Source organism: Urocitellus parryii, chromosome 13 (assembly GCF_045843805.1).
Source record: "Urocitellus parryii isolate mUroPar1 chromosome 13, mUroPar1.hap1, whole genome shotgun sequence".
Classification (NCBI taxonomy): domain Eukaryota; kingdom Metazoa; phylum Chordata; class Mammalia; order Rodentia; family Sciuridae; genus Urocitellus; species Urocitellus parryii.
The window spans coordinates 3,729,869-3,757,621 of NC_135543.1; the positions used below are offsets into that span (position 1 = coordinate 3,729,869).

General features: G+C 36.5%; 1 protein-coding gene across 1 annotated transcript in view; it reads right to left on the reverse strand.

Annotated features, from left to right (window-relative positions):
- Znf407 (zinc finger protein 407) overlaps positions 1–27,753 on the reverse strand; it is a 425,149-nt gene that overhangs the window by 105,790 nt on the left and 291,606 nt on the right. The window contains exon 8 of the mRNA XM_026388679.2: positions 26,576–26,754. Within this exon, the coding sequence (XP_026244464.2) occupies positions 26,576–26,754 (179 nt within the window). The remainder of the gene's footprint in view (positions 1–26,575; positions 26,755–27,753) is intronic.

Genomic DNA, 27,753 nt, shown 5'->3' on the forward strand with positions numbered 1-27,753 from the left:
GGTTTAGAGTGTTACACTCAGAGTCTTTTGTATTTAGCTGAACATCTGTTATTTTTAACATCTCGACTACTGGCATAGGTCACAATAAAATCTGGTGCTCTACCTGTAATTTTACAGATTCCATTGCTTGTGGCCTTACATTTTTGATGGCAAAACTACATTGGTTGTAGCACCATAACCTTTTCTGACACTTTGTGCATGGATGCTTTATCAGTTGCTGTCATATAACAGAACAGTCTCTGATGAACCGTATTTCTCAGTTAAGGAATCCAGAACAAATTAGAAATCAATGCAGATTAACAGACTTTTTAAATAAAAAAATCATCAACAGATTTTATTTCCTATAAAAAACCCCACAAAAGCTAGGAAGCTTATGTTTTCAGTGAATGGGACATAAATACCAAGTAGAACTCTTATTAAAAGAGTTAAACATGATACATTTTTCTATACACTTCACTTATATAATTATATGGATTATACATAATTCACTTTGGAACTCTTGAGTAAGATGCTAATTAGGAAAGGGGGAAATTTTATTCTATTACACCATTTTATCTTTCTTACATTACCAACCCACACTTTTCCAGATAAGCCACAGAAAATATCTAGCATCATCTTATAAACGTTCTAAAGAAAGAGGAAGATTGTTGAGTAGAATGAGTGTCATTTTATGCTGGGAATCTCTCCAAGAAGTCACTGTAACAGGCCTGGTTACTGGGATGGTGGTCAACGCATGCACATTGTTCTCAGCAGACAAATGCTATAGGCTTGGGACTCTGACAATCCTCACAGTGAGGGCTGTATTCCAGTTACATCAGGATGAATTTTTCTGGTTCTTCAAGACTAATTTTTAGTTTTGTAGTTGGGGTTAAATTTCACTGAAGAGTTCAATGGATTGAGCTAAACTTTCTTTTAGTATCTTGAGTTTGTTAATTTAAATAGCAAAGTATAATGTCATTTGCAATGTGTCCTAGTGCCACTATTTCTATGCTTTATGGATGACAAATTGTGCATTCATAGTCCAGTTCTTCTCAAAAATTGTGTGAAATTTCACCAGGGCAGCAATTTAGACAAATAACTCACTTTCCAGATGGAAAATAAATGCTTCACATATACAGTAAGGGCTGCAAGCAAAAGGAATGTAATATGCTAAAGGTAAATCTGAACTCTTAGTAAAATAACAATATACTAGTCATGTTTCCTTGGGTTGTAAGTTTTAAAATTAGCTTTCTTGATGAAAATAGTTCTAATGAATTTATTTTTCAATAATTATTAATTGTAAGGATTGATGATTTTCAAAGTGACAGCCTTTGAGGTACAGTAAACATCTAAAATAAAAAAATAGATCTTATAATAAATCTAATATCTGTTCATTCCTCAAGAGGAAATGAGTTCTCAGGTGTTAGACACTCAGCAACTAGGAAAGAGATGCAGGAAGGTTATAGGTACGAAAATATATTTTAGTATGGAAATAAGAAAAAAAAGGAATGTTTATGGATGAGAAAGTATTCTGTATGGTGTTAGATGCTGAGGCTTCATGAATGCAAATGCCTGGGGAGTAAATGTGCTCAGCGAGGCCCTCTGGCAGCAGTACCCAAATAGCCAAGGGGAGGTGAGCAAGAGGCCAGGGAGCATAAGGGAGGGAGGGGGCATGCCTTGATATAGGACAGCAGACATGACAGTCACCATTGGGTTAGCAATGGCAGAAGCAGAATGGTGGCATGAGGGAGTAGTGGAAGGCCTCTGTAGCCTCAAGGATTCCACAGAAAACATGAATATGTTTTATGAAAGCCTTGACTCAGGCAGTTGAGAGGGCATGAGGGTGACAGTGACGTGAAGTATCTATCTCCACTGCAGAGATCCAGGTGGGTCGCTCAACAAGCAAGTAAGCTGATTTCATGTGCCTGGTCCATGTATCCTGACTAAAAACCCAACAGTGAAAGAAAACTGAGCAGTATCCTGAACAAACGTGAACTCATCCTCTTCCCCTGCTCACCAGGGAGGAGTGTTAGTGGACTGGGGTTGAGCAGGATTGGAGCTGGGTGGGAGAATCTACATGGGCCAGGGAAGGGCCTTCACTGAGTGAACTGTACTTAGGAGCAGATACTTAGTAGAAATTTGCTTCACAATGTCTTACAAAAATCCCACAGAGTTTATTACTTCAGTCTTTTTAAGAAAGCAGAAGCACAGGAAATTTAAACATTTCTATATGGCAAAAAACTAGTGAGAGATACAAAATCACCATTGGTTTCCTGTTTAATTAGAACAAATGCTCAACACACTTCAAAAACCTGGCACCTACTAAGCTCTTCAGCCTCATCTGGAGTTTCCCTCCCCTTCTTAACACTAACACTAACACTAATACTCATGATATACAGGACTACCTAGGTTTTAAAATCCATTTTGTACACACAAAAGCTAAAGCTGACTGGTGTTGAGAAAGTTTCCCATGATCATACAGTGTGAGAGAAGTGTCACAGTTGACCCAAAATTTGGGTTTATCTTATCACAATGGTTTTTCTACTGAACCGATCTTAATGTAACTGGAAAAAAGGGGTACTATTTACTTTATTTCTATTATTGAAGTTCTTTAAATAGTTTTAATAGCATTTGTTGGTTTCTCTTTTGGTTATAAAACCAATATAATGCAGAAATATATAAAAGCTTATACTTTCAGGTTTATTACTTTTTCTAAAATGCACATATACTGAAAACAAAATATATTCAGCATGCCATTTTGAATTAAGAAACTCTTAAGCACATATGTGTCATGAAAAAAGTCACTGCAGCATAGAACTACATGAAGAAAAAAGGAGAAAGCAGCTATCACCGCCTACACCTATCTCCACAGACAACCAACACCATCCATTTCATGTACATAACTCTGCATGTTTCATTATGTCAAACATTTATATATAGGTGAGGGGTTTTTTTTGTGTTTTTAAGAGAAAAGTGATCACAACAGGCAAAGTGGTCTGTAATTTTCTTTTTGTATCCAACTACATATCGTGGTCATGTCAATACATTTACACACAATTCTTTTTTTTACAACTGTATATTTGTCCACTGCATAAACATGCTTTGATTGTTAAAACAGTCCCTCCTGATGGACACTTAACATGGTTTCCTGTTCTTGCCTGATTCACAAAACAATATATTTATATAGTAGCACATTCATTCTTTAAGACTGATGCTTAAAAGTAGAACTGCTGGATGAAATGGTGTGTGCATCTTAAATATTAAAAGCATAAGGAAAAACAAATAACCCAATTAATAAATGGGCTAAGAAATTGAACAGAAACTTCACAGAAGCAGAAATACAATCAATCAACAAATATATAAAAAATGTTCAACATCTCTAGCAATTAGCATTTGCAAATCAAAACCACATGGAGATTTCATCTCACTCCTGTCAGAATGGCAATCATCAAGAATATAGGAAACAGCAGGCCCAGCCTAGATCTGCCCACACCAGTCTGCACAGGACCCAGGCTCACAGTAGGCCCAGGTCCACCCCTTTACTGGAGGGACAGACACCACCCGGAGCCTAGTCTCTGGCACAGGACTGCCTCTTCCGACTAGCAGACAACCATGGGAGTGCAGACCTGGCCCAGATCTGCCCACTCCAATTTGTGCAGGACCCAGGTCCAGTGTAGGTCTGAGTTCACCCCCCAACCACACCTGGGAGCCTAAGCCTAAACCACTTCCATCTTGGGACACTGCAATCATTGCCATAGCCTTCCCCACGCAGTAGCCCCTAGCTTTTTGACAGTAGACAGGGCCTAGAAGCAGCTGCATCTCAGGGCAGGCATCCCAAAGAGAGTGTGAGGCCCACCCTTTCAGCCCCATCTCTGAAAGATGTTGCATCCATCTTGGGGCACCTTAATTATTATCTTGAGATACCTCGGCTATGGCCACCACCACCTTTAGATGTAGTAGTATACATTGAGGGACACCAGGAGGATCTGGAAGCCCAACATCAAGGTGAGGTACAGACAATCTGCAGGGGTACTACAAGAATATAGGGAAGAAACTGTAATATCTCAGATCCATGCTGCAAGAAAGGAAGACACATATACAAAATGAAAAAACAAGGGAGAAAAGTGTCTTAAACAAACCAGGACACTAAAATAACAGAATCCATGGACAGCAAAGTTGATGAAATGTCAGAGAAGGAGTTCAGAAGGTTCATAATTAAAATGATCCGTGAATTAAAGAATGGCCTACAGTAGCAAATGCAGGCAAAAATTGATCACTCCAACGAAGAGATAAGATAGCAAATACAGGTAGCAAAAGATTATAAGAGAGAGACAGACTCTGAGAAAAAAACAGTCAGAAATTCTTGAAATGAAGGATACAATACATCAAATACAAAAACTCAATAGAAAGCATCACCTACAGACTAGATCACTTGGAAGAAAGAACCTCAGATAATGAAGACAAAGTATACAATCTAGAAAATAAAGTTGATCACCCAGTGAAGATAGTAAGAAACCATGAACAGAACATCTAAGAATTATGGGACAGCATCAAAAGACCAAATCTGAGAGTTACTGGGGTAGAGGAAGGCAGAGTTTCAAACCAAAGGAATGCACAATCTCTTCAATGAGATAATATCAAAAAATTTCCCAAGCATGAAGAATGAATTGGAAAACCAAATACAAGAGGCTTACAGAACACCAAATGTACAAAATTACAACAGATCTACACCAAGGCACATGATAATGAAAATGCCTAGTATACAGAATAAGGATAGAATCTTAAAAGCTGCAAGAGAGAGGAATCAGATCACATACAGGGTGAGAGCAAATCGTATCTCAGCAGATTTTTCAACCCAGACCCTCAAAGCCAGGAGGATTGTGGAACAACATATACCAAGCTCTGAAAGTAAATGGATGCCAACCAAGAATCTTAGATCTAACAAAACTAAGCTTTAGATCTGATGATGAAATAAAAACCTTCCATGATAAACAAAAGTTAAAAGAATTTACAACTAGAAAGCCTACACAACAGAACATCTTCAGCAAAATATTCCATGAAGAGGAAATGAAAAACAATGATGAAAATCAGCAGAGGGAGGTATCAGATTAAAGGAAAATATTCAGAGGAGAAACCAAGTCACGTTAAATACCAAAAATAAACCAAAATGGCTGGGAAAACAAATCATGTCTCAATAATAATTCTGAATGTTAAGGGCCTAAACTCACCAATCATAAGACATAGACTAGCAGACTGGATTAAAAAAAGACTCAACAATATGCTGCCTCCAAGAGACTCATTTCATAGGAACAGACATCCACAGACTGAAGGTGAAATGTCAGGAAAAACTATACCACTCATAAGGGCTGCAGAAACAAGCAGGGGTTTCCATTCTCATATAAAGTAGACTTCAAGTTGAAGTTAATCAAAAGGGATAAAGAAGAACACTACATACTGCTCAAGGGAACCATACACCAATAAAACTTAACAATTATATATGCCCCAAACAATGGAGCATCTACATTCATGAAACAAACTCTTATCAAGTTAAAGAGTCAAATAGACCACAATACAATAATTTTGGGTGACTTAACACACCTCTTTCATCACTAGATAGATCTTCCAAACAAAAGCTGAACAAAGAAACTATAGAACTCAATAATACAATCAATAACTTAGACTTAACTGACATATCTATAATATTTCATCCTTCAGTGAAAGAATATACTTTCTTCTCAGCAGTATATGACTCCTTCTCTAAAACTGACCATATATTATGCCACAAAGCAACTCTTTGCAAATATAAAAAGGTAGATATACTACCTTGCATTCTATCAGATCATAATGGAATGAAATTAGAAATCAATGATAAAATAAGAAATAAGACACATCAAAGAAAGAAAACTTGAGACTAATATCTCTAGTGAACATAGATGCAAAAAAATCTCAATAAAATTCTGGCAAATCGAATACAAAAACATATCAAAAAGATCGTGCACTACGATTAAGTGGGATTCATCCCAGGGACTCAAGGTTCGTTCAACATATAGAAATCAATAAATGTAATTCATCACGTCAATAGACTTAAAGAAAAGAATCATCATCTCAATAGATACAGAAAAAACATTTGACAAAATACAGCACCCTTTCATGTTCAAAACACTAGAAAAATTAGGGATAACAGGAAATATCTCAACATCATAAAGGCTATGCTAAGCCCCAGGCCAACATCATTCTAAATGAAGAAAAATTGAAGGTATTCCATCTAAAAACTGGAACAAGACAGGGAGGCCCTCTTTCACCACTCTATTCAACATCATTCTTGAAACACTGGCCAGAGCGATTAGACAGACGAAAGAAATTAAAGGGAAACACACAGAAAAAGAAGAACTCAATTTGCACTATTTGCTGATGACATTACTGTATACCTAGAAGAACCTAAAAGTTCCACCAAGAAACTTATAGAACTAGTAAATGAATTCATCAAAGTAGCAGGACTTTAATAAATAAATCAAATGCATTTCTGTATATGAGTGACAAATCTTTTGAAAGGGAAACAAACAAACTACCCCATTTACAATAGCCTCAAAAAAAATCAACTCAATGAAAGAGGTGAAAGATCTACATAATGAAAATTACAGAATCCTAAAGAAAGATGTCAAAGAAGACCTTAGAAGATGGAAAGATCTACCTTTCTCTTGGATAGGCACAATTAATATCATCAAAATGACCATACTACCAAAAGCACTATACAGATTTAATGCAATTCCAATCAAATTCCGAATGACATTCCTCATAGAAATAGAAAAATCAGTCATGAAATTCATCTGGAAAAATAAGAGACCCAGAATAGCTAAAGGAATCCTTAGCAGGAAGAGTGAAGCAGGTGGCATCACTATACCAGACCTCAAACTATACTACAGAGCAATAGTACCAAAAACAGCATGGTATTGGCATGAAAACAGACAGGTAGACCAACGATTCAGAATAAAGGACATAGAGACTAACCCATGAAATTACAATTATCTTATATTAGACAAAGGTGCCAAAAACATGCATTGGAGAAAAGATATAGCATCTTCAACAAATGGTGCTGGGAAAACTGGAAATCCATATGCAACAAAATGAAATTAAACACCTATCTCTCACCATGCACAAAAACTTAACTCAAAATGGATCAAGAACTTAGGAATAAAACCAGAGACCCTGTGTCTAACAGAAGAAAAAGTAGGCCCTAATCTCCATCATGTGGGATTAGGCCCCAATTTCCTTAATAAGACTCCTTTGGCACAAGAATTAAAATTGGGAATCAATAAATGGGATTGGTCTCAAACTAAAAAGTTTCTTCTCAGCAAAAGAAACAATCTTTGAGGTAAATAAAGAGCCTACATATTGGGAGCAAATCTTTACCCCTCACACATCAGATAGAGCACTAATCTCCAGGGTATATAAAGAACTCAAAAAGCTAAGAACACACACACACACACACACACACACACACACAACACACACACACATACAAATAAATAAATAAATAGGCCAAGGATCTGAACAGACACTTCTCAGAAGATGATATACAATCAACCAACAAATATATGAAAAAATAATCATAATCACTAGTAATTAGAGAAATACAAATCAAAACTACTCTAAGATTTCATCTCACTCCAGTCAGAATGGCAGCTATTATGAAGACAAACAACAATAAGTGTTGGAGAGGATATGGGGAAAAAAGTACACTCATATATTGCTGGTGGGACTGCAAATTGGTGCAACCACTATGGCAGAGGGGTGGGAAGGGAGGGAGCATGGGGTTAGAAATGATGGTGGAATGTGAAGGACATTATTATCCAAAGTACACGTATGAAGACACAAATTGGTATGAGTACACTTTGTATACAACCAGAAACATGAAAAGCTGTGCTCTATATGTGTAATAAGAATTGTAATGCATTCAGCTGTCATATATAAATAAAAAATAATTTAAAAAAGAATATAGGAAGCAATAAATGTTGGCAAGGATGTCGGGGGGGGGGGAGGTACACTCATACATTGCTAGTGGGACTGCAAATTGGTACAACCACTATGGAAAACAGTGGGAGATTCCTCAGAAAACTGGGAATGGAACCACCATTTGACCCAGCTATCCCACTCTTTGGTTTATGCTCAAAGGACTTAAAATAAGCATACTACAGTAATGTAGCCACATCAATGTTTATAGCAGCACAGTTCACAATAGCTAAACGACGGAACCAACCTAGGTATCTCTCAATAGATGAATGGATAATGAAAATGTGGTATATATACTCAATGGAATACCACTCAGCTTTAAAGAAGAGTGAAATATTGGCATTCACCAGTAAATGGATGGAGTTGGAGAATATCATGTTAAGCGAAATAAGCCAATCTCACAAAGCCAAAAGCTGAATGTTTTCTCTAATATTCGGATGCTAATTCACAATAAGGCGGTGGGGGTGGGGGCACTAGAGAAGAATAGCATTACCTTAGATTAGGTAGAAGAAAGTGATTTGAGGGAGGAGAGGGGATGTGGGAATAGGAAAGATAGTAGAATGAAACAGACATCATTACTTTATGTGTGTGTGTGTGTGTGTGTGTGTGATATATATATATATATATATATATATATATATATATCTACATCACCAATAAGATTCTGCAACATGCACACTCAGAAAAATGAGAAATTATATCCCATCTATGTATAATGCATCCTACTTTCATGTGTAACTAATTAAAACAAATAAAAAATTAATTAAAAAATTTAAAAAGCTTATGGAAACATAACAAAATGTATTCATGTATTGAAACATCACATGGTATCCCATAAATATATACAGATTTTATGTATTGGCTAAAAAAAATGCAAATTGAATTTTAAAAGCAGTTAAGTCTGGCTTACTTTGCAATAAAGTTATAACAGCACAGGATCTACCAGTAAAATGTGAGTCCTAGTTTTCCTACAACAGGCCATCAATGGGAATTTTCGACCTTCCTGGGCTCTGTCCATTGATAAAAATGGACATCTTGATGTGGTGACAACTAATGAGGCTCAACATTTCTGTACATTCTTTGACAATCAGCATTTTTAAATGACTTCTCAGATTTGACTAGTTTTTTTTTTTTAAAGAGCAATTTGAGGGAGGTTCTGTATATCAGATACACTGATCTTCTGTGGGAATAGGAATTATATATTCATCCTGTTTCTGTCTTATATGCCCCAGGTAGTCTCTCCTAATTGATTGTGAAACTTTGTTTATTTGTCCCTTTCCATTTTGGTTATTTTCCATGTCTTATGTAACCTTGAGGTTATGTAAGTATTATAATGTCAACTCCATAATCATTTGACCATGTTGACAGTTTAAAATAAAAATACACATTATGTGAATTTTTTTTTTTAAAGATATAGCCAGGTGCAGTGGGGCATACCTGTAATCCCAGTGGCTAAGGAGGCTGAGGCAGGAGGATTGCAAGTTTAAAGCCAGCCTCAACAATTTATCGAGGCCCTAAGCAACTTAGTGACATCCTGTCTCAAAATTTTAAAAGCATAAAAAGGGCTGGGGATGTGGCTCAGTAGTTAAGTGTCTCTGTATACAATTACTGGTACCAAAAATAAAATAAAATAAAGATATAATGTCTAGTTATGAATCATTTGAAGTCTACTTCTGATATCAGAGTATCATTGAGCTACCGAACATCATTAAATAAAATAAAAATACTAGTTTTCTTATGCTTTGTTTCTAAATAGATTATCTATAAACAGATCTAACTAAAATTAACAAAGATAAATTTCCTCAAATTTCAGTTCTAATATTTCATAATAATCTGGACTCTCAGGAGTCCAGACTGCAGAACAAAGAACAATATAAGTGGGAGTGGAATGTGAAAGCCTAGAGGATGTTTTAGGACTACACATTTAGATAAGTGAATCCATATTCCAAGCAAATAAAATTATGATAAATGTATTATATGTGGTCAAAATGCACCTTTAGCATCAAAGGTCCCTTCTGGGATCAAAACAGTGTCCTTACCCTCGCGTACACTGAGTTGAGTAGCATGTCTACCCTGCAATGTCAACTTGATCTGTGCTCTAATGATTGTTTGCTGGAGCTTTTATAACCTAGCCAAGGACAAGGGAGAGCCAGCTGTCTGTCTTTGTGGGGTGACTGCTCCCTACCCCTATTTGCGTGTTGCAAACATAGCCAACTTCCTTTGTGAATGGATCATTTTCTAGAGGTCATTCTGACCATAATTTCAGACCCTCGCCACTATCCTGATGGTCCGTCTTAGGAAATTGGACCCAGTGGGAACGTTTTCTACCTCTGCTTAGTCTATGGGTCAGCATTTTCCTTTCCTTGTAGTTCTTAATTCCTGTAAGTGGCAATTATTTAAGACACAGTTAGAGAGGTGCAATCTACATTCATCCAATAAAACCTAAATATTAAAAAGGACAGGAAAATTCAGCATGGTTACTTAGGACAAATGGAACAGCATTTGGCATTTGAAAGAGACCAATGAAGTGGTACATGAGTAAATGGACAAAATTTTAAAAATGGTTGGAGGTAAAAAAAAATTAAGAAGAACTAAAAGGGCATACTAAGTGTCAAAGAGACAGAGCATCTTCATTACAGAAGGTTAATCTCACGATCAGAGTCAAGAAATAGGTAGAAAGATCACTGTAATAAATACTATCTGGAAATACATCCAAAGACAGTAGATACAGAATGTATAAATTTTAGATTTCTAACCAGCACATGATAAAAAACAGAAAAGTAAACTGGTCTAAACTATATAAACTTCTAGAGATAACCAATTAATGGAAAAAGCATGATGCCTGGGAATGAAATCACTGTGTCTGGGGAAAACCTGTTAGGAAAATCATAAGCTTTGCATGGACATGATGGACAAGGTCAGAGATCCTTAAAGAAGCCACAGGAGAAAGGAAGAATTCTGAATGTTATGTGTCCCACTAATGCACATATGGCAAAACTACTGGAATGAGTAAAGAAGAGGGAATAAATTAGAATGACAACCTACTGGTGAAACAACTGCACAAGCCCTCAATGTGAGTGTTACACAGGTAACACTCATCTGAGCTATAAGTGTTGTGCAATGTAGTGCACTTCCAGGTTTTGCAAGCATGATCTTTATTAAATATATCACCTTTTCCCTTAGAATACTGTTAAGAGCAGCTACATATGAGTGAAATTTTGGTGAATGATTCAAATCCATTACACAATTAAATCCAGTTACACAATTAAATTTTTTAAATACTGAGAATTTGATCTTCAATGTAACGGATTTCCTGTCTGGTATACCACAGAAAGTATTGTGCAAACAAAATCCAACATGTGACATGTAAAAAATATGGTAGATGCCTTTAAAACCTCTAATAGTTGAGTTTCATACATGAAACATTCCATTAGGACCAGTTTTTAAGATTTAAACTCTTAAGATGATGAGAGTTCTTATCTTCATAATAAAGCACTTAGTTTGTATCACTAAAAGTTGTTCTGTTTCTGTGACTGAACACTGACTGGAAGACATTTTTGGATGGTCACTTTAAATCTGAATATCACACATTTCACTGTCAACAATATGTTGTAAAGCAGTAGCATAATAGTGGCTGCAAAGAAGTAGCATAATAATGGCTAAAAAGAAGACAAAAGTTTCTCAAAATATTACAGTCCCAGTAGTGCGAGTTAGTTACTTTGATCCATTTTCACCCCCACTGTTAAATCAGGAATAACAGTAGCATGGAGTGTTTCTGGGAATTAAATGAGATGAGACCTCTTCCTTGGTGCTCCATTTTTGCAAGTATGCCTCTAGAAAGTACCATGGACTTTTTCCTCATAGACCCAATATAGCATTAGGCACTGACTTGTGTGACTGCTCAGCTAATGTCTGTTCCCTCTCAAGGCAAGGCCCACACTTTCTTGCTCATATCTGTGTCTTTGACACCTAATACAACATGGGAGAACACACTGTAGGTATGTGTTCTGCAACTATTCTTTAAATTCACAAAGTGAGTTATGTCAATCTCCAAAGACATTGTTAAGAACCAAATGTATAACTGTTCAAAATCTGATGATATCCAGCATGTCTCAACACAAGAGCAGTTACAAATTCTCAAACAAAATTAATTTCTATTCACCTCAGAACTTTTGAAACATGTTTTTCAACATACAAAACAGTAGAATATAACCTCATGAAATCAGAGAAATTCATAAAATCTTTTTTCTCATAAAATTATCAATTCAGTTTTTCTTCATAAACTGATATAATAAAATATCTCAAATTAATAATCTGGAAATATTAAAGACAACTTAGATAACCTTACCTCTGAAGTTGGGGAGGAGGTCTCTTTCTGTTCTGCATTTTAGATCATGGTAAGAGATTCAAAATTTAAAAGCATACATCACAAAAATAGTTTGTTCTGTGACATATAGGGTAAACCTTGCATCACTGAGATCATCATATCCAGATTTTCCAGAATTCTATGGTGTTGAGGTTTAAATAGAGACAACAAAGACAAGAATGCTACCTGCAGAGGGCTTTGCAATATGAGGAAACAGCCATTTACTTGAGAAAATCTATAGAAATTAGAAAATCTATTTTCTCAGGAGGTAGAAATTTTGGGGTAGGAATAATGGCCTTTGTTCTTCATTACAAGGCTCACTTAGAGGGGCACTGATGACAAGCATAAACATGCAGAATGGAGTACAATGAAATATAAACTATAAATACTCAGATAAAATGTCTTCACAAATTAGCATACTACACTTTAGCTCTGTTTCAAAATATTTGGGCCAAGCATTCAATTTTATCTGTACTATGATAATAAAATACTGTTTCCTACACTGAGTTAAAATGACTATGCATATTAATATAATAAGTGAGTATCTTGGCACATTAATGCCTGGAAGATGAATACATCCAAACTGATCCTACCATAAATAATAAAAATACAGCCCTAGATTTCAAATGTCTGTCAATGTAAAAAAAAAGACATTAAAAATTTGATATGGTCAAACTGAACATAGAACATCTTTAAAATATCTAACTTATTTTCTTACACAGAGAAATTGGGGTGAAAAAAGGGAACATATGTTAAGTACTATAGAGTTATATTTGAAATAAAAATTACTTCATGAACTGAGTTCAGGCTCATGGTAAGAGATTCACAATCTAAAAGTACGTACCACAAAAATAGTTTTTTGTTCATTATATACAGAGGGAAAAGGTCAGAAATATGAATAGAAATGATCAATCAGGAAAACACTGAAGTAAAAAAAAAAAAAAGACACCCAAAGGTTTAGGTGGCCTCTTTCAAACAGCTATACTGTATTGTTGCTCATCCTCTTTCAGCATTCCTCTGTGTGGCTGTACAACCAACTCTTCCACTCAACCCCTGGCACACTGTGTCGAACACGCAACTCCTCTGCCTGATCAGTGCTCCCAGCCTTTCTCTGCTCCTCACCCCTGATTTCTCTGTTCTTACAAAATCAAGTATTCTTCAATTTGTCTTCATGCTCTTAAGATTGCTGTACAAGTTAGAGCTACATTTCCATCCCTGCAGCAAACACAATTTCCAACATACTTTTTAAATAGCAAGAGCACTTACAAGTTGAGGATCTACATGTAGTTCTACACTATCTAGTACTCGGTTTAAAGTGTGAAGTTTGCTCAGTCTAAGAAACAAGGTTAATCTAACAAAGCCTAATTTTACCAGTGGGTTATCTGTAAAATACCAAGGACCACAGTTCACTGTCAATTGAAGACTCTATAAAAACGTAAATATATTTTGTAAGTATTTAGTTACTCATATAAAAAATGCTAAAGTATGGTACTTAACTACTTCAATACAACTATCACTAAGAGATAATAAGTGGGAAAGGTTGAGTTTAGTGCCTTATTAAAGAATAAGAACTTAGGTGAAGCCAACTGCCATACCATCTGACAGAATCCTACAATGTCAAGAGGTTACTTGGCCACTCTCATGCCCCACACATTCCCGAAAGCCAACAATCTACTTATGACAGACAGTCTTCTTTCCAATGAAGGGACAGGTGGGATAAACTTACTATATGAATATGCAATCATGCTGACAATCCAGTCACTGATGTTAATATCAGTGGAATACTAAACATTGGCACTCAAGAGCACAACTACTGGCATGATTAGAAAGAATGTAGGAGCTGGGCACAATGGCCTCATCCACAATCCCAGTTGGGGAGAGGTTGAGGCAGGAGGAACATAGCCATGCTCAGAAACTTAGTGAGACCCTGTGTTACAATAAAACTAAAACAGGCTTGGAGTACAGCTCACTGGTAGACTACTCTGGAGGATTTCCCCAGTGCCCCCTATACCCCAAAAAAGAACACAGATGAGACACAGTAATTTCAGTTATATATTTTATAAATTAAACACAGAGCACTTAAAATATGCCAGATACTATTTGGAGTACTTTACAAATATTATTGACTCACTTCAATACAACTAACACTAAAAGATTAGTTGACAGAAACTTTAATCCAAGATGCAAAAGGATCTATTTCATTACTTTGAGATGTGGATTCTATTTAAAGCAACAGAATTCAAATTTGTTCCTGGTCAAGTTCTGGATGGAAACTCAAACTATAATTCATACTATGGAAGGAAACTAGGCAAGAAGTATGAAAGAGATCCTGAAAGGTAGTTCCCTAAAAGAGCTCTCTTCCCAAGGAAAAAAAAATCATATTCCATGCAATATGAAATTAATCTATTCTACCTCCAAAGAAATCTTGCCTTTGCCTTTACAAACAGGAAATCACTTATGCTAGGTTTTTATTTTAAGCATGGACTAAAATTATGATTTTTCACAAGAAGAAAGAATGACTCCCTGCCAATCATACTGACATGCTATTCAACAAATGGCACTAATAGCTGTGACAAGAGTGAACATGTCTGAGCAGAGCTTTTTAAGAATAATCTAGACCAGCCATCAAAAACCACTGTTTTATCAAGTTGGGGCCTACGCCATATTCTGCTGCAGTAAAAGCTATTAGGTGATTCAAGTGACTACTTTACAATAATGGATTTTCGTCTATTAAAAGAACTTATGTAAGTATTTCTAATCTTACTTTAAAAATGGAAACAACATGAAAGTAAGCATATTTATAAGTTCAAATATTCTGCTTATTTTTCCTCAATTTTGAAACTGTACTGAAATGACTTATATAATTCAGATGTATCACTTAACATCATTTGGTCTATTTACTTATACTCATGCTCAAGGCAATGAGAATAATTTTTGTATAATTCTTCCCATTTTCACTTTCTCCTTCCCAGTAGCATCCTGCCCTGAACAATTCCTCATCAGCCAGGAAGCCTGTTCAGTACCTGCTAAGACAGGCGATTCTAGAACACTGACAAGAGGAATTGTTTCTGCTTCTGTAATTTTCAAAAGCTGTGATGAAATGCATATTATTCAGCCTTAAAGAGGAAGGAAACTCTGGCAAATGCCATGACATCCATGAGCCTTGAGGACGTTATGCTAAATGCGACAAGAGAGTCACAGAAGACAACTGTATGATTCCACTTGTACAAGAGGTGAAATAGTCTCTAGATTGCAGCATTTCTCTTGTGTTCAATTTAATCTCATGTTATTTTGTTCACCGTGGCTGTAGAAGCAATAAGCCATATCATATATATGTATGTGTATGAGTACATTCATGTGCAGATATACAGATAGGTACCATATAACCTAAGGATGTGGTAGGTTATACTATCTAGGTCTGTGAAACTACACTCTATGTTCATAGAATCACAAAGTCACCTAATGACACATTTCTCAGAACACATCCACATTAAGTGATGAATGAATACATAGCAAACAACAGTATGAAATAGGTGAGTACTGTTTGAAATGATGGCAAAGCTCACCTAACAAGAATTGTATCTTAAGCAAAAAAAACATTTTCTTATTCTTATAAAAAAATTAAAAAATAATAATCTCACAGGTCACTATATTCCTAGCACAATTTACAAATCTCATTATATCTGTCCACTGGATTTTATAAATGACATGGTAAGTGCTCCTCATCCAGTCATTTAAGAGAGGAGGAAGACAGTGACCACAACAAATCAGACAATTTCTTTTTTTTTAATATTTTTTTTTTTTTAGTGGTCAATGGATCTTTATTTTGTTTATTTATATGCTGTGCTGAGAATCTAACACAGGGCCTCATACATGCTAGCAAGTACTCTACCACTGAGCCACAACCCCAGCTCCTATTTTTTTAAACATTCTTTTAGTTGTCAATGGGCCTTTACTTTTTTATTTTAAATTTAAAATTCATGTATGCTTACTTTTAGAAATTTCTATGGGTAAAGAATCAGATCTAAAGAAATGCTGACTTATTTTTAAGAAAAATGCAAAGTTAATTCAACAAATGTTGCTCAACAAAGACGACACCTATCTGTAGAAAGAAGAGCCCTGACTCATACTTCATGCTAAACAAAATGCAACTCAAAATGGATCATAGACCTAAATGAAGAATGTAAAAGAATCAAGCTTCCAAAAGAAAAATAAGAGTTATTCTTTGTAACTTGAGTTAAGCAAGTAATTTTTAGATACCACATCAAAAGCAAAAATCATATAGAAAAATTAATAAAAGGAACTAGTTTAAACTTTTGTTTGCAAAAGACACGACACTGTTGAGAAGAAAAAAGTTAGAAAATAATGGAAAATCATATTTCTGACAAAGGTCTTGTATAAAAAACATACAAAAGAAATACCCTGAACTCAACCCAAAGAAAAAAAGGAGAAACTACTTCAAGTTTTTTGTTTTTTTTTTTTTTAAACTCTGCAGGGGCCTGGGGTTTTCCCAACTCCCCATGGCACACAGTGGCACACGTGTCTGCCATGACGGGCACGAAACTACTTCAAAATACACTTCATTAAGGACATATCCACGTGTGAATGGGCATGTGACTTGATGCTCCACAACATAGTGATCAGTCAGAAATAAATCAGAGCCATGAGGTACACTCAACGCCTAAAAGAACGATTCAGGGGCTGGGGTTGTGGCTTAGTGGTAGAGCACTTGCCTAGTACGTGTGAGGCACTGGGTTTGATTCTCAGCACCAAATAAAAATAAATAAATAGAATAAGATAATGTGTCCATCTACAACTAAAAAAAAAAAAAAAAAAAAAAAAAGGACTCAGAACATGAACCCGCAGTGCCAATTACTGTTGAAGATGTGGTGCTACAAGGCTGTCAAACACTGCTGGTGGTGCTACAAAATGCACAAACACCCAGGGAAACAGTTGGACAGTTAAGATATTAGTTGTCTCGTTTCTAGGTAACTTATATTTACACAGAAACCTATATGTGAATGTTTACAGCATCTCTATTCATAATTGCCAAAAGGAATAAATGACCTAGATGTGGCATTTCATTTGGTTTTGATTTGCGTTTTCCTAATGAGTCATGATGTTAATGATGCTGAGCATATTTCTATCTGTTTACTGGCCATCTGTAAATCTTCTTTGGGGGAAATGGCTTTTCTAATCCTTTGTCCACTTTTATGAAGGTTATCTGCCTTGCCACTGTTGAGTGCCTTCTATATTCTGAATATAGGCCCTCATGAGCTAGAATTGTAAATGTTTTGTCCTATTTTATTGGTTTTCTTTTTATCTTCTTCTTTTATTTATTTATTTGTTTTTGTTGTAGATGGACTAAATACCTTTGTTATTTTTTTTATTTCTTAGATGGTGCTGAGGATCGAACCCAGTGGCTTACACATTAGGCAAGTACTCTACCAATGAGGTATAACCCTAGCCCCTCATTTTATCTTCCTGATGGTCTCTTTAAAGAACACATTTTTTTAGCTTTGATGAAGTTCAATTCATCCATATATATATATTTTTTGAGCCTGTAATTTTGGTATGTCACATCCCTCACCACCACCCCTACTCTCCTCCCGCCCCTGAAAAGAAAATTAAAATAAACCCTTGTTTAACCCAGGTGACAAAGATTCATAGACATGCTGGGGTTTTGTATTCATACATGCATTCAATACTCAGCCTGCGAGAAGGCCTGGAAGAGAGGCACCCAGAAGCAGTATATATGCCTAGTGTAGGTCTTTTGTTTTATGAATACCAGTCTCCAATCACTAGAACCAGGGCTCCTTCAAGAAGTGGTTGACTTCAGGATCAGAGCAGGGAAAACATAAATAAACCCAAAGTATGTCACAGAGGCACAAAGTACAGAGATACTGATAAAGTGAGGAGACACATCAAAGAGCACAGGGGCCCACCTGAAAGAGTGCCCAGTGGCCAAAACTGATGATTATCAAGGAAGTCCATGCTGAAATAAGCCGAACAAATAAATTATTGGAAGAGAAGGGGCAGATATTCCTTACAAAAGTTCAATTATTAAAAGTAGACAGAAGGAAGTAAAGAGAAAAGTCAGCAGGTGAATACCACAGATCTATTTTGGACAGGAACCAATAATGAATGTCAAAATTAGTGGGCAAACCAGCCTATTTGTATGAACTACAAGTATCAGGTTACTACCTGCAGTCATAGCATGCCCCTGATATGATGCATACCCCTTCTGGGATCCTCTTACAGAGCCTTAACCTCATCATGGTAAACACTAGTTCACCCCAAGTTAAGGGACAGTCTATAAAATAACTGACCCATTTTAAAAGTATAAAGGTCCCGAAAGACTGTAAAACTATCATATACTGAAGAAGACCAATAAGACATGACAACCAAAGAGAATGCTGGTCCCTGGAAAGAATTCTGGAAAGAAAACCGTGTGAGTAGAGGAACTGGTGGAGTATGAATAAAGAATATAGAGTAAGAAATAGTACTCTACCAAAGCTAACTTTTCTGGTTTTCAGAATTGTACTGTGGTTACATGATGTTAACATTTGGGAAGGTTTGGTGAACTCTATTATTTTTGCAACTTTTCTGTAAGTTTAAGATTACTTAAAAAATCTGAAAAAAAACCCACTTTACAATGGTTATTTTACTTACTGAAAATAGAAATATATTAACTTTCAAGAGTTATAATGTACATTACTTTATATTGTGAACTAAAATTTCAAAGATAACTAAACAATATATCTAAATTTACCTCATAATTTGAAAACCTTGTGATGCTATTCTTCATTAAATGACTTCACTTGAAACAATAATCTGGAACACAGCATAAACAACAAGGCTTGTCAATACCTACTATTTTCCTCTCATAGAAAAACATCTTTTAATTGGGGTCAAAATACATGTATGTGGGTATATAAATTTTTTAAATAAATAAGCCATATTGAATTAAACAACTGAAAAATGGGCATAAAAAAGTAAAAGCTATATCAATTACTTGATAAGATAATATTGCTATACTATAACGTTTGAAAATCAACTTTTCCCTTAAAATTTTGATAAATGAAGTTATCAGGATTTCCTTTTTTTTTTTTTTTAACTATTTTAACTTTCAGAAGCCAGTTCATGAGTGCTGCAAATGTAAATGCTCGCCCTGTAAAGGTTCCATTTTTACCAGTGGATGAGGCAAATGCAGGGCCTTGTGCCTGTGTCACCCTACAGCAGTGAGGCCAGAAGAACTGAAGAAAGTTTCCTGAAGGCTCTGGCTGACATAGATGTGAAGAGGACTTGACTTTAATTAAATAATACTTTAAAACTTTTTTAAAAAATCATGTAGTTATGCGATGAGTTTGAGTGACCCAAGGGCCTGAGACTCATTAAAATGGTTAACTGAGTGGGTTTTCATGAATTTCAGCAATCTCGCTAGGGGACACAAACAGGAGCTGCATTTTAATTGTGTACTCTGACTTTATTTGAACCACGCTTGCAAAAGAGAAGCAAACCCTGTTAGTCACTATGTGGTTGAGAACAGAAACAGCCTGATGAGGACCTTGCTCAGAGCCACCCAACTCCATGGGGATAAAGTCCACATCCATACCCAGAAAACGTGCCTTCCGCTGTCTGGCATTTAGGTGGTTGGCTCTGGACTTGCCAGCTGGGGTTACATCTGTGAAACTGTTACATCTGTTTATCATGCCGGTTTAAAAGTTACATGATTTTACTTCCTAACACATGTAACCAGTTAATTGGAAATTTTAAAAATTTCAAGGTTTCCCTGATAAGAATTTCACTCTCTGACAGTGGTTTATGTATTGGAATTCGTGGGAAAAGCCATGGATTTGATTCAGGAACACTCTGGTTATGTATCCTTAGGCAACTTACAGACTTAAGGACCCATTCTTAAAAATCATTAAATGGGGAATAACACCTATCAGAGAGATTTGTTTTGAAGATTTAAGGGCCCAAGGGGAAGCATGGTGCTACGATTACCCTTCCTCTTTCTTTCTTATTAACTGGAAAGGCCAACTGTGATGGTGTGGAAAACATGGTACTTCAGTGCTACTCCTAGCCACTTAAGAAGAAGCTATTCAGAATGCAGTGTGGATTTAGAACTCCACAACAGTTAGGGCCCCCCTCTGCAGGGCTGCTGAGGGGAAGGGGCCAGAGGATGGGCCAGAAAGACAGCAGCACTTATTTCTCTAACATGATTCCACAGGGTCAAGCAGGTTAGAGGTTTCTTTCACTTTTTACAAAAGGAAAGTTAGAATGTATTTTTTTTCTCACACAGATTAATTGTAAGAGGATTTAAGGATGTATCATTAGAAGCTTTTGGGAAAAAAAACTATTCTAGAACATTATTTAAAAAATGAGGAATGGCGGTGAGATCTAAAGATCTGCTTAACATATTTACTAATAAACATCCATGAATGAGATTTTCCTAGATACCAATTATATTATAGGAAAAGCTAGGCTGGTAAAAATACTGCTCTGCTGTTATTCACCCAACAACTGTGAGGACAGTTCATCCTAAATGTAGGGATTCCAACAGGCAGGAGAGGAAGAAAGAGTGAAGAGAAAGGCCAGATGCTGAAATACCCACTTGCCAGGCTGTGAGGGACATCGAGGACATTACCACAGCAGAAGACGCCAGAGTATGGAGACAGGAGTGTGAGAGGAACAAAGACTTTTGCAGCAGTTAAGAAAAACAGTAAATTAACCCAGGGATGCTGTCTTGGGTGACATTAGTTGGACTGCTAATTATTTTAGGAAGTCTTTTGTTAGTGGTAAAGAACCAGGAGACTGGAAAACACAGAATCCAGTCTGAAGGTTAACAAGAAAGAGGGAGAGAGGCTGAAAATTATAGACCTGTATGTCTAACATCTATATTAGGAAATAAATGTGAGATGATACTTATGGATGAGCTTAATGATACATTTGGGGAAGTACAACTTAATAGGGGTGAGTCAGCATAGATTTACCAAAGGCAATCTTGTCAGAAAAAATTGTTCCTTTTTAGGTTGAAATAATAATTGGTTCATGTAAGGGAGAACCAATAAGAACCTGTCAGCTTTTCCAGAAATTTTTGGACCTTCTCATAAAATGACTTATTGTACAGGATGCCATGACATGTGTCAGCACACCCAACTAACAAAGGAGATAAAAGCAGCAGGGGTGGAAACCGAGGCCAAGAGGAATCTGGGAAAGACTGTGTGCTTCAGGACTCTGCCCAGGAGAACACCAACGAAAGGAGCCTTTTATGCCAGGAAACCTGGAAATACAGCTAGCTAAGAGGGAATGGGTAAGACAAAAGGCTACAGCTGTTTAACCTTAACTGTGACATGTGAAGCAAAGGGCTCAGAGGTAGAATATGAAATTTAGCCTGCCTAAGTAAAAACTTGGATAAAATTAAGGAATCAAGTTTAGTTTAAATGGTACTGAATCAGTTATCAGTAGGGAGAAAAAAAAAGATGTGGGGATTTGATAAGAGTCAAATTTCCATGTTTCTATTCTTATATAACTGGGTAAGAAGCAAGTGCTATGGAATACAGATAAATAAAACACATTAGAGAGAATATAAAAACTGGTTATCTTAGAGAAGAGGAGGAAAATCCCAATTTGTGAGGAGAGTATGAAAAATTCATGTGTTATCACTCTGTACATGTAATAATCAAATGTATGTTTTTCAATGATTAAGTCTTAATATATACAAGAACCAATGAAAATAAAATTAATTTAAATATAATACAAAAGTATGACAGTAGAAAAATAAAGGAAATTAAGAAAAATACCATGTCATCATTTAATTTCTCCTGCACAAACAACATTTGATCATTACTGTTAGAAAACAGCCATTTACTACATTTAAAGTCTAGGATTCTCAGAAATATGAAACCTTTTGGTCTTGATGCAGTGATCACACTCTGGGAAAAGGTCACACAACCCTGGGAGTTCTAGTGGGAACCAGTCCAGGAACCAGGAAGATTACTTCAATGGCAAAAGGAGTCTCTGGGCTAAAAGGCAGAACCACAAGTCTTTCACTTGGAAAAAAAACCCCTCATTCTTCTCAGCTCAATCCCTGATGACTCGGCGGGCTTTCCTGAGCCCTACTTTGGCCTACCCCACTGTCACCCCCTTTCTTTGGTGTTATGTTCACAGCATTCTGTCAAACAGCTACTGGGGAGAACTATGTGTGAAGTCAGACTGAAGGCCACTGTGACTGCAAACACAGACATATTCAATTAATTTTCAAGGTATAGTGAATAAAAAGCTTATTCATGGATAAGAAAGATAGTAAAGAAGACAGGTTGCAAAAACTGCAGATATCAAATCAAGACAATTTTTGAGGTAATATGATTACACTAAACAGAAAAAACATTGTGATCTACAGTGAGAGAATTCTGGCCATTCTTAATGCAATGTCAGATTTGTAGGGATTAATGTGAATGTAAGTACTCATCATACTAGATATAGAGTGGACATAAATGGACCGCTCTAGGAATCTGCAGGGGGATGTTTTAAAAAAGTATACACAGAAAAGTGCCAAGCTCCTAGGAGTTTGATGAATTTTCTCAGACTGAACACAACTGTGTCCTGACACAGGGACTAAAGAGCAGAATGTGACTAGCACCACTGGGACTTATTCCATTGATGATAACGACAGGGAGCATTTACCCTGATGTTTAAGACCACAGATAAATTCTGACCGTGATTCTATTAATATAAATGAAATTATATGGAATAGATTTCTGAAATTCTGGCTTAGTTCATTCAGTGATGTGATGGATATCTATATTACACTGCTGCTCATAGTTACAGTTCATTCATTCTTACCAATATAAGTATTCTACTATGTAAATGTATAATCTTTACATATTCTACTTGATGTACATTTGGATAGCTTTGGTTTCTGACTGTGATGAATATATCAATAATTATTTTAAGTATAAATACTAAGTAAAAGACGGTATTTCATGTAAAAGGTTAACATTGTCTGAGCAGAAAAAAGCACAAAATGCCAAGTAGATGCTGCTTGCAAGAAAGCGGAATTGGCGTACTGGTAAGCAACACAGTAGAAACGTGGCAAGAGGTACTGCACAGATACCAAGGGACATTTTCTAATTCTGAGAGTATACACATTGCTCATTGTATGTGAGCACATGTGTCTGTGTATATAAAAATCTAAAATCTGAAACTCAGAGATATCTAAAGATACCCAACCTTACAAAGTGTCACAGCAGGGACCTGAATTGGTCTCCAGAAAACTCAAGTTTTCTGGAATTTGTGTAGACTACATCACCTCCATAATGCAGCTGCACACCAGTGTAGAGACCCCAAGGGAACAGAAAGCACAAAAAACCTCTTTCCGTAGAATTGCTCTAAAACAAAAACAAAATACCTATTTTAATAGGTATATTTTCCAAATACAATCTCAATTAAAATTTTAAATACCCAAATCTCACTCTTTGCAGTCTTTGCTACTGTCATGTTTTCCATCGAATGGACTTTCTGATGTCTATCACACATGGAATAGCTTGATAGATGAGAGTGATTTGCTGTGCATGGTGAAGCACATCTCTCATTCCCATACTCAGAAGCTGAAGCAGGAGAATGCAAGTTCTAGGTCAGGTAGGGAAAATGAGAGAGACTCTGTCTCAAAACAAAATAAAAAGGGGTGGGGATGCAGCTCAGTGGTAGAGTGCCTGCCCTACCCTAGCATGTGTGAGGTCCCAAGATCAATCCATAGTACTGAGAAAAGAAAAAGAAAAAAAAAAAAGAAATAAAGTGATTTGAGTAGGTGGGGTATTTATGGAAGTTTTGAACTCAATCTTTTATTGAAAGAACTGCATGACATGCTTCACTGAGCTCTGGGTTACAAAATCCTCAGCTTGTTGATAGGTGCTGGAGAATGCAGCTAAGACTGTTCTCCAACCACCCTCAGGCTTCCTGCCATTTGAAGACACTAAACACTAGTTCCCTCTAGGAGATGCTCAGCTGCCACCTGGTACCACCACAAACACCCCAGTGACAGCAGTAGCAGTTCAATTTCATTATCATACTGAAATGCACCATAGATGATTAAGAATTCCAGGATCAAAAACTTCATGTTTTTAAAGTTTTGTCTTAATGAGCCAAATTATCAAAACAAAATTATGACTAACAGTACTACTGCCAGCACAGGAAGGGCAGACACTCAACAGATCCACGTGTCATAGGAGCTCTTCTTGTGAAGATGCCACTCTGTCTTAGAAAATGCCCCTATCAGAAGTACAAAAGTTTAAAGAGAAAACCAGAACTAAGCACTCATTGGCAAGGCATATTCAAGAAAGTAGGAATTTACTCAAAACTTAAATTTTTTATAGCTAATGATTCTACAAAGCATATCACCAAGCAGCACTCACCATCACCAGAGCAGGGATCACATGAGCACAGCAGTTTACTCTTACTGTGCAAAACACAGAAGGAACACGTGGCTACCTTCACCACCATCGTCCCCTTTATGTTGGCATTTGTTTCTTTTAAAAGTTAGAGATACTTTATTTAAGGCAAATAACCTGTTGGTCTTGTTTCCCGTTAGGGGAATGGAAGGGGAAGAAAGATGGCAGTCCTGCACTGTGATGCAGGTGGAGCAGCACTACCTGAAGGGATGTTACTGACAACCTGGGCACCACAGTTCACCTCACCTGCATGTTCTGGAAGTGCCCCCCCACAGGTTGTGCCTCCAGTATCTGTGCTGCCATGCTCATGTATTTACATATTTACGAAGAACCCCCAGTGCTGATGGCCAGAGATACTGCAACTTGATTTTATCTATGTGAACTAAAGCTGAAAAAAAAGTTCAGTTCAAAACCCAGTGACAACCTTGCCAAAAGGAAAGAGCAGAGACATCTGCTTTTGTTTGTTTACAAAGATGGTCCTGCATACAACAGAGACTGTGAAATGAGACATCCGACCATCATTTAAATCCGTCAGTCATTTCAACGTAAATTGAAAAATCTTTTGTCACGTACCAGCAGCAAACAAATAATTGCTCTCTAAGGTATACCTCACCAAAGGTATAAGAATAATATTATTCTAACTTAAATTACTCGCCACATTCTAGTTTTTTTTAAATCTAGGTGTCATATGGCAAGTACTGCTGAAATATTCTAAAACAATCTTGTATTTTTGCTGTGGCATCCCTTGACTTTCACACGCAAATATGTGAATCCTCACCCTCTTGGCATTGCACCTGGCTAACACGAGGTGTCCTGTGCTAAAGGCTCCATAACATTCTCTTAAAATTTTCACAATGACCCAGCTAGGTAGTCCTCTCACAAAGACTTACACCTGACAAAACCAAGGCTCTATGTGGTCAGCCTACCAGAGGTCATGCAGCCAACACAGGAGAAGAAGCGGGACAGAAGGCTCTCACTGTGTCCAGCCACTGCTTCCAACAGACCCAGGATGCATGGGCAGCACTGACACACAGTGCTGTTGGGCTACATCTTGGGATACCTTTAAGTTGACTTCATGGTCAAGTACTTCTTCAAATAAAACCCCATGCCCATAATCTATCAAGAGTCAAGGAACTTGTTAATTAAACAAAACACTGAGTGACAGCAGATCTGCATTACCCTGTGGGCATGACACCTTCTGGAGTATCTGACCTATAATCCAAAACAAGCCTGGTACCCACTGCCGTGGCCAGCATATCCTCAAAACCTGAGTGATGGTACGCCTCCAATTCTGGGAAGCGAGCAGCACTCTGTTACCCACAAGATGCTTGGTGCATCCTCCTCAGTCACATTCTTCTCTTCGCCTGGTTTTCGCTGGAAAATGATGGTGTACAGGGATAGGGAATAACATTCTAAATCACAAACATTTTTTCAAAAAATTAACTTTTACCGGTTAGTTAAAATATAAAGCTTAAACAACTTTCATTTCAGCTCCACTATGTTTTCAATATTTGCAGTTATTTGCTTTGTTGTCCTAGGATGATTATTTTGGGAGATTTGTTTCTATGATAAAATCCAGTGAAAAAAGGCCTATTTTCAAAGTCAAGTGATACAAATATCAGAGTACACTTTGGTACAGATCTCAAGGTAGACACCATTTCACTCTACTTCATTAAAATTGATCATGGTAATGTACAAAGAGCATTGCAACTACTGTGATCAATTAAGTGCTAAAAACAATAAGTATTTTAATAGTTTCTATCCTTACCAGCATGCAAGTATGCGAGGTCAGGATTCTCGATATCAGGATGTTGTTCTTTCAAGTGATTCCGGAACTCCACAGGGACATTTGTCCCATAATCACATTTGGGGCAGTTATACATCTTGACTCCTTCATGTTTGCCAGTATGTAAAATGTGTTTGCGGATATTTTCAGCACAGTTTGACCTATGGAGTAAGAAAGAAAAGTAAACTGAATTACAAGTGAGAACAAAAAGCAAATTGAATTATGGTCAAATCAATAACACTGTATCACAAACAATGATAGTAACTCTCACTGATGCAGTCTTTTTATGTGTTGGGTAAAATTCTATGTGTTGCACTTATACAATAATTAATGTACAATACATCAATCCTGTGAAGTTGGTAGTTTTTATAATCCTGATGCCAATTCCTAAGTTGGTTTTTTACTTAGCAATCATTTCCATGTTGGCCGGAAAGGTGGAATCACAGGCTATATTATTTTAATATCAAATTATTCTGGTGCCACTTGAGGGCAGTGAAGGTATGTGCTTACCCCCAAGGACTCGCTTCCCACTTCTTATGAGGGGTATGGAAGGAAAGTACCATGATATAACTAAAACCAGGATACTATAGTGATACATGCATATTAAAGTTTATAGCAGCACAATCCACAATACCTAAGTTATAGAACCAGTTTAGATGCCCATCAATAGAGGCAGATAAAGAAACTGTGGTATTTACATACAATGGAGTTGTATTCAGTCATAAAGTGAAAGAAATTACGGCTTTACTTGTAAATGGATTGACTTAAGTAAAATAAGTCAGACTCAGAAAATAGAGGGTCAAATGTTTTATATGCTTTTAACTAAAGCGTAAAATGAATTTAAAAGAAAGGAATCTTACAAAAATAGGAGAGAGATAAGTAGAGAAGAAGTGGGAGGAAGAACTGGGGAATAAATGTGACCAAATTATGCTGGGTACATATATGAATATACCCCCCAAAATATAATCTTATTTGTAACTATAATGTATGGAGAAGGAAAATCAACAGAACAGAAGGAGGGGATCAGGAAGGAAAGGGGGTAGCACTGGGGATTGTAATAGAGAAATTATGCTGTATGGATTTATGAATATGTCAAAATTAACCCTACTATTACATATAATTCACTAAAAAGTAAAAAAGTTAATGCAGCTATACTGCAA